General features: G+C 44.6%; 1 protein-coding gene across 2 annotated transcripts in view; it reads right to left on the reverse strand.

The window, feature by feature from the left end:
* The window catches only part of Tdrd9 (tudor domain containing 9), a 112054-nt gene that overhangs the window by 38171 nt on the left and 59574 nt on the right, over nt 1-14309 (reverse strand). For both annotated transcript variants that reach the window (XM_076847936.1, XM_076847935.1), the window contains exons 16-24: nt 13311-13476; nt 13168-13231; nt 13032-13095; nt 12191-12235; nt 11261-11314; nt 8939-9055; nt 7868-7975; nt 5747-5847; nt 1497-1670 (exon numbers count right to left, since the gene is read on the reverse strand). In XM_076847936.1, coding sequence (XP_076704051.1) covers nt 1497-1670; nt 5747-5847; nt 7868-7975; nt 8939-9055; nt 11261-11314; nt 12191-12235; nt 13032-13095; nt 13168-13231; nt 13311-13476 — 893 coding nt within the window. The remainder of the gene's footprint in view (nt 1-1496; nt 1671-5746; nt 5848-7867; nt 7976-8938; nt 9056-11260; nt 11315-12190; nt 12236-13031; nt 13096-13167; nt 13232-13310; nt 13477-14309) is intronic.

Raw genomic sequence — 14309 nt, forward strand, 5'->3', positions numbered from 1 at the left:
CTCAAAGGTCCATGTACTGTAAGGCTTGGTACCTCCTGTGGCAGGTGGTGGAACCCCTAGGAGGTGGGGCCTAGTTGGAGGAAGTTATGTCCCTAAGGGAGGGCATGCCCTTAAAGGGGAGCACTGAGCACAGCTCCTCTCTGTTGCTGGAAACCATGAGGTGAACAGTCTCCTCCACCACGTGCTCCTGCCATGGTATACTATGCCTCCAGATCCAAGCAACTGTGGGCTGAAACCATGAGCCAAAATAAACCTTTCTTTTGGAAGCTGATTACATCAGTCATCTGTCAGAGGGATGGAAAGCTAACACAGCCAGAGACCCTGAGTTTGATCTCACCATAGAAGTCAATTTCTGGTGGCTTCCTGAATAACCCTGGAAGGGGTGCATGCCATAATAATTAGGTACCACCCTGGGAATATATTCTAAAAGCCAAGACTCTTACAGAATATCTATTTTCAAGGGTATAAATTCTAAATCTAAGTAGGACCTGCTATGGTTCCTACCTTGTGACTTCAGTAGTGGCTTTGACTTTAAGAAGCTAAGAATCCATGCATGGTTCAATGCTGAGTTACAGCACACACACACAACTGTCCAAGAAGCCCAAGACAAGTCACTCATCATTTAGGGCAATAGGACAGCAAGTTCCAAAGATCTGGGACATGAAAGACAAATTCAATATACCCAAGATTTTCCTTTTCTAATACCTGGTATTCTAAAATGAAGGGAAGAATTATAAGACAGATCTGATCCCACTCTTTTTCTTTTACTGGTGTTCAGGTACTAGTGGACTCTGATAGAGCAGGGCAGTATTCTCTAAGCAGAGGATGGAATCCACCATGTCCCCATGTGTTCAGCAGCCAACATACCAGGCACTGGACGAAACCAGCTGAACACACACCCCTTCTTTCACCAGCACTCAGATCATTAACGAGCTCCACCAGTTAGGAAGGCCACAGTGAGAAATGGTGGGACTTCCTGCCCAAGTGGCAGTGAGGAACCATTGCAAACACTAGAGGCTATTTTAAGAAGGTCCATAAGCCTTACTCTGAGCCAGTGGATATAAAGCAATCCCTGACACCACATGGCTGGAGGGAAGGACACCACTGGCAGCTGGCACTTCAAGCAACAAGTGCTCCCAACTGCACCTCCACTGTGTCCCATCCTCTCTCCACTAAAACAAAGAAAATTCCACTTGGCTTAAAAGAGAACTATCACAAGGAAATGCACATGCCTAAAGAGGAAGAAAGGGAATTAACATTAGGTTCAATCTGAACTATTTAAACTTAAAGCCTAATATAATGGGTGTCATACCTTTTAAACAGATAAAAACATGAGGTGTAGAGAGGTTAAGTAATGTGCCCAAGCACACACAAGGAAGCGATGCAACCAGCATTCAAACCAAACCTGCAGCATAAGCTACAGCACACACCAGGCTGCACAGCCCTAGGAAAACATTATCTGGAACCTGAGTCCAGGCAAAGTCTTTGAGAAATACCTGGTGTTCCTGAGCTTCGACACCGTCCCTCCTAGCACCTTCCCTTCGATCTCCTCAGCAGCATGTACACTGAGCTCCAGCGACACTTTCAGCTGGGACATCTTAACTGCCATATACACTGCAGGAAGGGTTTTAAATCTCTCTGTCGGATTCCTCGAGAACTCCACAAAAGCTCTGCTCCACAAATATAAAGCAAGTACATTTATCAGGCATCTGGTAAAAAATAATCACATACAATTTATCTAGAAATTATGTAAAAATTCTCACTGCACAACTCTCCTCTCAACACCAGTGGTTCTTCATTCTAATTAATCAATAAGAAGTACTAGATGCGGAGTGCAGTGACACACACCTGTGATCCCAGTGGCTCTGGAGGCTGAGGTAGCCTCAGTAAAAGCAAGGCATTAAGAAACTCAGTAAGACCCTGCCTCTAAATAAAATACAAAATAGGGCTGAGGATGTGGCTCAGTGGTTGAGGGCCCTTGAGTTCAATCCCCATTACCCACCCCAAAAAAAGAACTAGATTGATTTAAAGAAAATTTATTCACTAGAGGAAATAAAAATTACAATGATAAGCCATTACACTGAAACCAGGTGTTATCCTTATATAATATAACACAAGACCATTTCACCCAAGAAATCTTTTTAAAAATAATTTTTAGCTACCAGTGGACCTTTATTTTATTTATTTATATGCGGTACTGAGAACTGAACCCAGTGCCTCACACATGCTAGGCAAGCACTCTACCGCTAAGCCACAACCCCAGCCCCAAGAAATCTTAATTTTCAAAATGATAACAAAAATAACAGGTTTGATTTTTTTTTAACTATTACACATAAAAACACAGATTCAGAAAACAGCACAGGTGCACAGCTCAGAGAACTTAGTGATCTCCCTTCAAAAATTACTAAGTTTATTACCCAGTGATGGTGATGAACATCCTACCCCCATGGCCCCTCATGTATTTTGGGACCGTAGTCCATCCCCTTCCTTGGAGGGACGAGAACCAAGCATGAAGCAAGGGGACCTGCCAGCCATCCATGTTGCAAGTTCACACTGTGCTATGAATGCCATAAATGTAAAAATTCTCACTGTACATCTCTCCTCACAACACCAGTGACTCTTCATTCTAATTAATCAATAAGAAGTACTAGATGCCGGGTGCAGTGGTGGAGGCGATCCCCCACTCACTGTCTTGACAGGGTCACAGTGAGAAAAAGTGTTGGCAAAGCCGCTCTCCCACTGTCTTGACAGGGTCACAGTGAGGATGAATGCTGGCAAAGCCACGCTGGTTGGTGGGTAACCGAAACCATGAGACCCTTTTTTATGTAATTGGGACTTTGCATTTTCATGCTTATGTTTCTCACAGGAGGCATAGGTATGTGAAATGCCAAACAAATTAAATTTCAGATGGCTAGAACAGAACAGGTAGTTCATGCCTTGGAGGCCGTTCTACCCACCCCTCAGCATATCAAGGACAAAGTAAAAGGCTATTCTTCTATCTCAGTACATTGTGGACAAACCTAATAATGGACAACAATCATCCTCTGAAAAACAAACTCTTTGAGAACTAGTGCACCTTGACTGAGAAACAAATTCTTTGAGAACTAGTGTACCTTGACTGAGAAACAAAGAAACTCTTCAAGAAAGCAGCTCAACCAGTTTTATGAGAATAAATTTAGGAATTAATTAAAATAGCTTTATAAGACACAGTTTTAAAATAATGTTAGAAATATTATTTTATTTAGATTCTTAAGTTTAGAAATTCTTAAGTCTTTAAGTTGTATAGGTTTCTGATATGTTTTAAGGATAATTCATAAACTTTAGGATATTTTAAATATAAGATTTAAAGGGGCTTTTTTAGATGGGAATTTTAGATTAAAAATAAAGTACAAGTTACTTTAGGTTAATGATTGGCTAGGAGACTTAGAGTCTGATTACGTAGTTTGGCATTAGTTAATAAGGAAATAATATATCTTGGGAAAAATAGTAAATCTTGGGAAAATCTGAAGGATGTAAATTGGTGACATGTTTTATTGATGATTTTGTACTTTGATGATTGTATGGCTGGGGGTCATATCCTGGAAGAATGTAGATCGGTGTGCTCTCAATCATGGTTAAGGAAATGTCATGTCTTGGCAAAGTTTTAGATTATATAATCAATGACGTATTGTGAATCTATAATGATGAGAAAAATTGTAATAAAAAGGGGACCCAGAGAAAGCTGCTTTAGCTCTCTCTCTGGAGATTGCTCAAACGGAACGACTCCTGTCTCATCATTTCGCCGACGCCACTCCTCCTTCAGGACTCCCTGGACCCCGCTGGGGCTGGACCCCGGCAGTGCAGTGACACACACCTGTGATCCCAGTGGCCCTGGGATGTGCTCACATGGCTATGCAAAGAGACTTACAACCCCTCCTGCCATACGATCACTGAGTGTTGGGCTGTCATAGACCTATGTCCTCCCTGCTGCTGAGGAAGGACACTGAGCCAACCAGAGCATCGGTGGGTATGTGACTGAGATGGCTAACCTGCAGCAGCCTGTCACTGGATGCCCTGCTTCCCTGAAGCCAGAAGCTGCTGCCATCCCTAGCCCCCTCCTCTGCTCATACCAGCATGCCCACCTCTCCCTCAGCCCTCCTTAGTAGCCCCTGGGACTCCCGTCACTACTACACATGCACTTTCTGCCTTCCTATTGCCCAATGAAGCATAATTGCCTGTATCACCCTGCTTTAGCAGGCTCCTAAGTACCTCTTTAAAAATGATTTCTTTTAAGCTCTAGACCACATTTCCAAGCCTCTAACCTTCCAGGAGCACATCCATCCTGACATTTCCACAAGCCTGCATGCTCCCCACCTCCCATTGCCCCAGCCCACCCCATCCCTGAGCTCAGGGCTGCATCCAGGGCCCTCAATATCCAAGCCCAAACCTGAGCCTCCTCAGCTCCTCTCTCCTTTGTCCTCCACGAGCAACCAACTGTCAAATCCAAGAGCTACACCTACCACCTCCTCTTCATTTCAAACACACTGGGTGGACCCTGTCAGTGCCTCTGCTATGGCTCCTTCAGTCTCCAGACTGCTTCCTCTCATGTCTTCATCTGCCTCCATGTAGTCCAAGTGAAGCTCCAAAGAATAGCTCAGAACAGGACATGTAGGGTCTCCAAGTGCCCATCTCTTCATGTTCACACTTGTCAGTCTGTGACAAAAAGAACCAGCCTGACCCGAACCCCAAGCCCATCTGATGCCACTTGACACAAAGCCACTTCCTGCCAAGACAGCTGTCACGCAGATCTCATCAGTCCTGTGCTCTCCATAGCCACTTGGCCCTAACTCGCTCCTGTTCCACCACCTCCTCCGTCGCCTATACACAAGGTTTCCAATCTGGGCCTCTCCCATGATGATTCTTCAGACACCCTAAGTTCAATTCATTAAACCTGTAAGACTATTAAGTATACTTAAAAAGGTTCTGCTTGTTAGGATTATGACTTTGCCTCAGAAAGCATTCACAGGCCTACAAAGAAAATGTATATATCAATCACCAAAAATGGAACTTAAAATGTTGAAAAGAATAATCCAAATTAAAAATGGATTTGATATGTTCAACCCAATTAGCAGGACGTTAGTCAAAGAGAAAGTGTTCTTATTAACTAGATTTGTCAAATTAAATAAAAATTTTAAAACACTGAAACACTAATAAAAGAACTTTTCTGAGTTCAAAAATTTAGTGACTTTAAGAACTCTAAGTAGTCTTTCTTTTTGCATGTAAGAATTTCCTATTAAAAATAAAAACTCCCAGTGATACTCCGTCAACTATTCATTTCTGACTGCTGACAAAATAGGGCCAAATAATCTGAGCTTCTGCAAGGACTACAGATCAAAATCATTCAGGAAAGATATTTTTAATTAATTAAGAGCAAATAAATTCTGTTTGGGGTGTCCTCGTGGTTATAAAATAACAAATTCATGACATTTCATGAAAATCTGGGGATGAGGCACTAGAGTGAGGGCACCTGCAGGAAGCCCATTGTGCCACAAACTCGTCTATGCTACCAGATTCCAGTGCTCCCGTTAAGAGGCCACTTAGGTAAGAGAAATGATGAACCCTACTGACAAGCTAGAGCAAAGCTGCATTCCAAGAGCCACCAGCAGCAGCCCCACAAAGACCCACATCCACGTGCAACTGGAGTCTGAACACTTAGAATGTCATGCCTCCCTCACAAGTGCAATTGATTACAAAAACATCTACTTACTTTGCACCATCAAATACGATGGATTTGACTTGACCACACTGTCTAAACAGAGACTGTAGTTGTTTATAGTAAAGGAATCCATAGGGAGGAATGTGCTTCAACTGTAAGACACAACACCAAAGCAGTGATTAGAGGTGTCACCGAGGGCTGATGGAGCAGTCACCGAGTCTGTCAGTTTCAGGCTACTGCTTATCTCTTAGCTCACAGACGTAGGTCACCACCTTCACCCATAGTGGGTATGCTACAGGTGAAGGAAGCCAAATGATATTTAATAGCCTAATATGATTTTTAATCTATAACTAAGTTTAAATAACAAAATATGTTAAAGGCTCATTCTTCATTATAAAAATAGGTCAATCTGGGGCTGGGGTTGTGGCTCAGCATTGGAACACTTGCCTAGCGTGTGTGAGACCTTGTGTTGGATCCTTGGTACCACATAAAAATAAATAAAATAAAGGTACTTGTGTCCAACTACAACTAAAAAAATAAATATTTTTTAAAAAGGTCAATCTAGTATAGGAAAATTAATATTGGTTGACTTCTGTTTTATTTTACCTTAAAATAATCAAGCTAAACACATCTTTTTAAAAACATTGTATTTCTACATAAGGAAAAATGGGAACCTAAGAAAAGAAAAATGTACTAATAATGAGAGAAGGGTGACAACTCATCACAGCAGCCAGAGGTGAGCTCTCAAGGAAACTCAGCTGCTGCAGGGCTCTGCCACACTTTATGCCCTCTGTGCACACCAGGGCCAGTCGTGTTCCTAGCTCTGGCTCCACATGGGCCCTTGCTGAGAAGCCAAACCCTGATCTCAGGCCCACACCAGCTGCAGGAGGGCAGCAGGCAAGAGAGGGCATGGCTTAGGCCACGTTGTCCCATCTCATCCTTCCCTGAAGCTCATGTCTCCTTAACCAAGTTATAGAATGGCCACTTCATGAAATTAGGACAAATCCTTAACTCAAAATTGTCATTGTGAGGCTCAGGGAAGAATGAATAAAAAGTATTTAGTACAAGGCTTCTTGCAGAAGAACTAAGACAAGCCAGGCACGATGCAGCTTCTATGATGCACAGTTAGTTCTGGCCCCAAGAGTGCATGAGGAATAAGGCAGCCTGGTGACAGAAGGAGGCATTTAAGGCAGGGTCCTGTCCCTAGAGCCCTTCCAGAGTGCAGACCCAAAGGAAGGACACCACAAAGGGGACAAGGGGAGAGAGGAAGCCAAAAGAAGATCTCAGTCATCCCTGATGAACAACAAAATCACTGGTCCTCACCCAGTGCCCCACAGTGCTCAGCTATAGCTCTTCACAGACTGGAATTTCTAATGCTCTGGTAGAGTTGCCCTTCTCTTGTGAACCTTCATTTCCTCAACAATAGCATAAGTGCCATAGCAATACCCAGAACCAACACAGGCAGTGACCATGTGTGTGCATTTGCTCTTCACCAAGTGCTTCCCACCCTGTGCCCAACTCCAGCTCACACCAAGCAAGGAGCTCAATGAAGTCCAGTTCTCCAACACCTCCCTCCAGCTGTGCATCACCCTGCTGCTACGGTGCAAACAATCCACAGTGTTGACCCAATGGTCAGTGCCTGTGGCTGATCACTAGATTCACCTACAGTACATGTTATTTAAATCCTGATTTCTAGGCCATACCTTCTATCTCAGACTTTGAGAGGCCCTCTAATCTGAATTCTAAAATAAGTAAGTGTACACTCCCTAAGACTTTCTGTTGGGCATCCAAGTCAGGGGATCATAGTACTAAGCTGCTAATCAACATTTAATTTTGTATAATATTTAAATTGCTAATTAACAAAATGCTCTTAAGTTTATGAAAAAGTGCCTCAAATCCTTCTAAACAGCTAATGATCAAATCACCATTTGCCATGAACACATAATTTCTTCAGGCTTTCTTGCAAGCCCAGATCTGCCAAAAAGGACCAGAAGTCCCTGAAAGGCCAATCAAGGCTAACATTCACTCTAGGGAAGATCCACACAGCAGCCTCAAGACAGAAACAATTGGAAAGGCTCGTGTTCTGCACTGTCCACAACCAAAAGGCAATTCCAGCTGGAAACCAGTGATTCAGTCTACACCCAGGGACAGCCTCTTGTCCTCTATACCCACCACGATGGTCGTCTTTGGGTCTTTGCCAGCCAGCTCTCTCACCGACATCTCCTCATCTGGTTGTCCAAAAGTAAAGTAATTTGGATAAAAAGCACCTGCCAATACAACCTGAAAAAGAAGCTCATTTTCATGAAGAAACTGCACACTTCATCAGTTATTCTCACAGTTTTCTAATCTCACCCCAGCATCTCTGGGCCACCCAATATGCAAGATAGGTGTCATCTGCATAAAAACAGGACCTCTCCCCCACCAGGTAGAAGTCATACACTGGTTATTTCCCCACAACAGACGTACTCTACTCACCCTTTCTTCAAAGGAGCTGAGGCACTTCCCAGAACACTGCTGGGAAAGGTGGGGAGCTGAGCACAGTCACCACACATAGCCCAGCCCCACACTGACTTCCACTCTCCCAGGTGTGCAAATGAGACTCCCGGCCTCCCATCTGGACACCTGACTGAGGGCAGCAGGTTGGCATCTAATACTCACCTCTCAAAGGCACTCTGCAAAGCATCCTTTTGGTAAGGACACACCCACAGAAGACTCTCCTGCCTCTTGGTAACTTTACATCCAGAAAAACATTCCCATTCCCACAAAGACAGCTGTCCAAGGCTGCATGATTAGCCAGTGCCCCTCTCAAAGCCCACAGCAGAAGCACTTTCCACCTGCCAGGACACACTTCCCTACCTTCCCTATAGGGACGGTTCCAGCTCACAGCTAGTCATCTGAACCCATAGCCCCAAGAGTTAAAATGTTCCTGCAGGGTAAGAGGACAGCTCCCTGTGCCAATGATATCAAGGACACTCTCACTTTCTGAAGCCACAATAGACTCAGTGACAGCTGGTACTCCACACAAACATGTCCTGGAAGATGCAGATCTGGGTTGTCAATTCAGTGCCAGGAAGTGGGAAATAAGGAAAGGTGAGAATGGCTCCCAGTCCCCATTCATCTAGGCCCTGAGATCTCTGAAGCTCAGCTAGGGCAGAAGTGCCGACAGCTGGAGATGGGAGCTTCTCAGCCAAACCCAAGCAAGCAGGAAGAGTCGGGAAAGACTCCCAGGAAGCCCCAGCGCACCTGTAAGATGAAGCGCTGTTTATGTGGATACTCTTGGTCTAAGACGGGCCGCCGAGGATCCACATACATATTGAACTGGGAGATTCTGTTTTTCAGTTCTTCATACAATTCAGCCACCTGAGAAAACACATTGAAATCTGGTGTCTCCCATGCATATGCTCCTCGGAGCAAGAACAGCAGGGAGCAAGTGTACAACGGAATGCACCAGCACCCACAGGGTGAGGCACTGCAGCTGCGCAAGGCATCCTATAAACCTGAGATGCTCCACACAACATTAGTAGGAAACAGGAAACTGCCTGTACCTCCACCTCAGCTAGTGCACACCAACAGTAGACCCAAACCAGCCTCACCTGGGAGTGTCCAGTATGCAGGTAACCACAACCACACCCCTGAAATCCTTCAATTCCTTCCCCAACCTCTGCCATGAGCCTGCTCTGCTTTTGTGACTAGAAACAAGACAGCTGACCAATGGTCAAGCAGTCCTTCCAAATGAAAAACAATTTTTTTAATTAAAAAAAATCCACTTGTAATAAAAACAGTTTTGTACAAAATGTCAAACTTTAAATGTACACACAGGGAGCTGGGCATGGTGGCACACACCTACAATCCCAGTGGCTCAGAAGGCTGAGGCAGGAGCCTTGCAAGTTTGAGTTCAGCCTAAGCAAGTTAGAGAGGTCCTAAGCAACCTAGCGAGAACCTATCTCAAAATAAAAACTAAAAAGGGCTGGGGATGTGGCTCAGTGCCCCGGGTTCAATCTCCAGTACAATAAATTAATAATAATAATAGGTCAGCCAAATTGGAAACCTAGAGCACAATGCATTTTTTTTAAAAAATTAAATACGTGTACACATATGAAAACATACAACTCCAATCCTATGAACTATCAACAGTCACCTCAACATCATCTCAATGTGTTACAAAATGTAAAAACATACAGTAACAGGCATGAACACAACTGAGGGGACAACCCTACAAGTGGCTGGTGGAGGTTTGTGGGCAGTTTACAGGTGGAGTATATACTTGGCATGCCGAAGGCCCTGGATTCAACCCCTAGCACACATTCACAAAAAAAAAGAAAAAAAAAAAGGAAAAAAAGTATTGAAAGGACGGAAGAAAGTCAAAACCACTATCTCCGTGAAGGGAGGAGAAACTCAGAGCCCTGGGCCACAAGGAGCAGCACGTCCAGATGCCAGCCTGATATCTCCCACAAGAGCGTAATTATACACTCTAGAGCCAACTGGAAATCATCCTGAAGTGATGACAGTCACTTCCTTTGACTAAAATCCAATAAAATCAGAAATTAATATAAAGATATCTAGCAAAATTTTTTTCTACCTTGGAACTATACAAAAACTCTTCTAAAGAGCTGAGTCAAAGGAAAACACTCAGGAAATTATGAACAGGAATAGCAGGATGTGGTCAAAACTGTGCTTATAATCAAAATCATAGCTTTAAATATTTTTAATTAGAAAATATCAATAAATTAAATATTCATCTCTGGAAGACTAAAAAAGTTAAATCAAGAGACACAATGGGAATAGGGGGGTGGTTCAGTGGTACAGCACTTGCCTATCACATGTGAGGCACTGGGTTAGATCCTCGGCACCACATTAAAAAAAATAAAACAAGATAAAGATATTGTGTCCATCTATAAAGAATAAAAAGATATTTTTAAAAAGCAAGCAACCAGATAGGTTCAGCAACTACCAGAGAAACTGAAAATACTGTTTTTTAAAAAACCTCTCTCTCAAAAAGGCAGAGGCTTTCATGGGTGCGTTCTGTCAACTTAAAAGACACATATTCCCAGTTTGCACTATTAGCTTCCCTGGGCTTGGAAGACGCTCATCCCACAAGGGTACACAAACCTAACAGCAATATCCACTCCCACTCTGCCTGTGCAAGTCCCTGCGCATACACGTCTACACACACACACCACAGGCCAGTAGCACAGGACACACTCACAGGAGAAGGCAGGCACCCAGGACCCAGGGATGGCACGACAGTAGAAGCTAGAGTGCTTTCAGTCATGTCAGTCAGTTAACAATGAAGAGACCACATGCCATCCTGACAAATTCTGAAAGGACACCTGATAATATCACACATCCATTCCTCTTATACTAAGCATGGGGGAGTCCTACCCAGAAGCCTAGGCAACAGCCATGTCTGGATGAAGCCACCAAGGCAGCCTTGCTGCACATGGGATGGGTGGAGGAGTCACCTCTCAGAGCAGTCAGGACCACCCTGTGCATTCTCAGTCCTCAGTGAACATTTGCTAAGCCAGTTTTACCTGTGTCCATTTAGTAAAAGAACTTAAAACTTACCTCTCTAATTCTCTTGATCTGAATATAATTCAGCCGTCCCCAGTCAAGTTCATCCTTTAAGTACATAAAAGCATAATATTCAATGTCAAGGTAATAGACAAGAGTTGAACTTGGCCAAGTACAGAAAATAGAGTTGAACTTGGCCATGTACAGAAAATAAGCAAGTGGCTGGGTCCTTTTGCCGGTGCCCCTGGGTTCAGTCACTGTCTACAAGCCTGTACAGAAGTCTTGGCACGTGAGCAACTGTGCACTAAACAGCGTACTACAGTGACCACAGCACACCCTCTCCAGGGCTTCTAACTGCACATTGAGCATCACACAGGAACCACTCTTATGGTTCACCTGTCCCAAGCATTAAAGGCAGAAACACCCTGACTAGCTTGAGAAAGAGCACAGCTCCAAAGCAGGTGACATGGCTGAGTGTATAAAAGACAGCTTCCTAGGGCAGCTTGCACACTTGGTAGAGACTCACCTAAGCACAGCCAATCTATACACACCTGCCAAAGTCTCTGAAGCCTACCTGGTTTAGGAAAAGAAAAAACTTGACCAAATTAAAAGAAACGAAATGCAGGCAACCAGATTAAACTCCTTGAAGCCTATTATCTACACTTAGCTGAAATGTAGGTCAGAGGAGCCGTCACAGCGACCCCAAAGAAAAAGGTATCCTGAACTGGCAGGAAGATCAGTGCACATGGAGCTGTAGAGCCAGCAGCTCTGTGCTCTGCAGGATGCATGGCTTCCTACCCAGTGACTAAAGCCAGGGGCACTGGTAAAAGGACCCAGCCACTTAAGATCACAGCTGCCCGTCCCAGAGGGCAGCACACAACAGCTGTCCACAGCTCCTGAGCAGTGAACAAGCAGGCACACAGAGTCTTCAGGAAACCTCGTCACTCATGTCACCACGAGGAAACAACAGGGAACATGACCAACCTTGGGATGCCGCAGCTCTCCGCGCTGTCTGCAAGCCTGCCACGTCTACAAATCAATGATCCACAGTTTCAGAATAATTTATTGGCTACCAGATGTTTTAAAATTCCAACTTCAACACATTGTGGTCACAGGAAATTTGCAAATTGAATGTTTTCAATCACCTTCGTGACACTGGTCTGTGGGAGACCAACCTTGCACTTGACTGAGTCACACTCCCTGGCTGGGTGCTGAGGCACTCAATCACAGAAATGTGGCAGAGCTTTCCCCACTCTTCTTGGGTTCAAGGGTAGGTGTTTTGTGCATGGGTGTGTCTTGCTACAGCCCCATGGGTGGAGCTACGCTCACCTGTTCCTTTGTAATATAACCCCTTGCCCTGTTTAGGATAGAATCTTCCATGGAAGTGCCTTTGTGTGTGGTCTACCCAGATGTCAGTCAACCTGCTGACAGTGGACATCATGAAGATAGACTCAGCCCCCTGAAACCTGACCCCTTGCCTCATTTGAATAGCTTCTCAATAAAAGGCGTCAGCACCGTGCTCTCGCTCTCTTCCTGTGGACCCTTTAAGGTCAGAGGAGCTGTCACAGCGACGCCAAAGAAAAAGGTATTTGGGTCTCTTGTGTGGTTATTTTGCACAGCCCAATTAGCCCAATTTAACTAGAGTGACCCCTGAGCCTTTTAGTGGCGAGAATGGAAACCCGGCACTGGCCTCCTGTCCCCACGGCCCTTCCTCCAACAGTTAGCTGCTGAATGCTGGACATTCCTCCCTCCACCCCTGCCTCCATGAATGTGGACATGCTGGCAGCCTGTGGTGCCACCTCCATGGGCAAGCACAGTGACTCACCTTAAAGGCCTCCACAAGTGCAAGGCAGTCACTCTTGCTGCTACCAGAGAAGTTCACTTTGTTCCTGCAGAATGACAACAAGTGTCACTCAACACCATTAGGACCAGGTGACCTCTTAAATATGAACATTAAATACCTATATCCATCAAGATGCTGCCGAAAAGGCATCGCGAAAAAATTCTTCAATGAGAGCGCTGCCGCTGACAACAGAAGACACAGAATGAAGACTGTTAGAGTGTGGCACCCGAGAGCCACCCTGGGCTTGCTTCCCACACTCACCTATGATCAGACACTCATCCAGGCATCCAAACACGTGTCCCAGCACTATGAGTTTACCCAGCTGTTGATTGACAGGGAGCTGTGCTAGCACCCTTCCTAAGAAGGTCAATTCACCATCGTGGGGGTTTTCATCTTCTCTCTGACCACTAACAGCAAGTGCTCCAACCTTTACAAAATAAATCAATGTTATTAGCAAGCACGGGTGCATTCACATCCTTTTCATCCTTTGGTGGAAAGTACGAAACAAGAAATAAAGACCTAATTTTGGTGAATACGATTCTGAAAGATGTCCAAGTTAAGTTATAAAAGATTAATGCTCCCCAAAACCTTTAATTCTCTCTTGAAACTTTGACTTTTATTATTTCTTTTAAAACATATTATATGTTTTATATGGGAGGTAACACTCAAGGATTGCCACCAAAGTCTACTTAACAAATAAATACAGCACACACAGTACTGAATAAAGGGTCTGCAGCCTCAGCCCATGGCACACCACAGATACCTGTTATACCCACCTATGAATAAAACCTCCTCAGTTTGCAGAAACCCAAGCAGGTACCATATATAAGAGTAAAACACAGGCAGCTCCTCAACCTCAAGGGTCAGAAGCAGAGCACACACAGACTTTGGACAAGGACATAGCTGGTCCCATGGCTGGGGGCTGCAAGCTCCAAGAGCAGAGTGTGAGCAGGAGTGGGCCATGGAACTCAAGTAGGAAGGGCAGGGTCACAAGCACCAAACAGAGGGCTGGGCTAAGGAAAGGACCAAAATCAGAGGAAGAGAAGCAGGAGAGAGACTCTACATCAACACACAGCAAGCAAGGGAGTGCTGGGGTCAGGGCACAGATGAGCAGCACAGGTGGTGCGTTTCAGCAAGACCACCCACAAAGCCAGTCTAAACCACGGCTATGAAACATGGCATTACCTGTTAGTCATTACACAGGCTTTTTCAAGCGCATGTTGAGCATTTACAACAGCCAAATACACTGAAGATTATGAA

This window comes from Callospermophilus lateralis, chromosome 3 (assembly GCF_048772815.1).
Source record: "Callospermophilus lateralis isolate mCalLat2 chromosome 3, mCalLat2.hap1, whole genome shotgun sequence".
Taxonomy (NCBI): Eukaryota; Metazoa; Chordata; class Mammalia; order Rodentia; family Sciuridae; genus Callospermophilus; species Callospermophilus lateralis.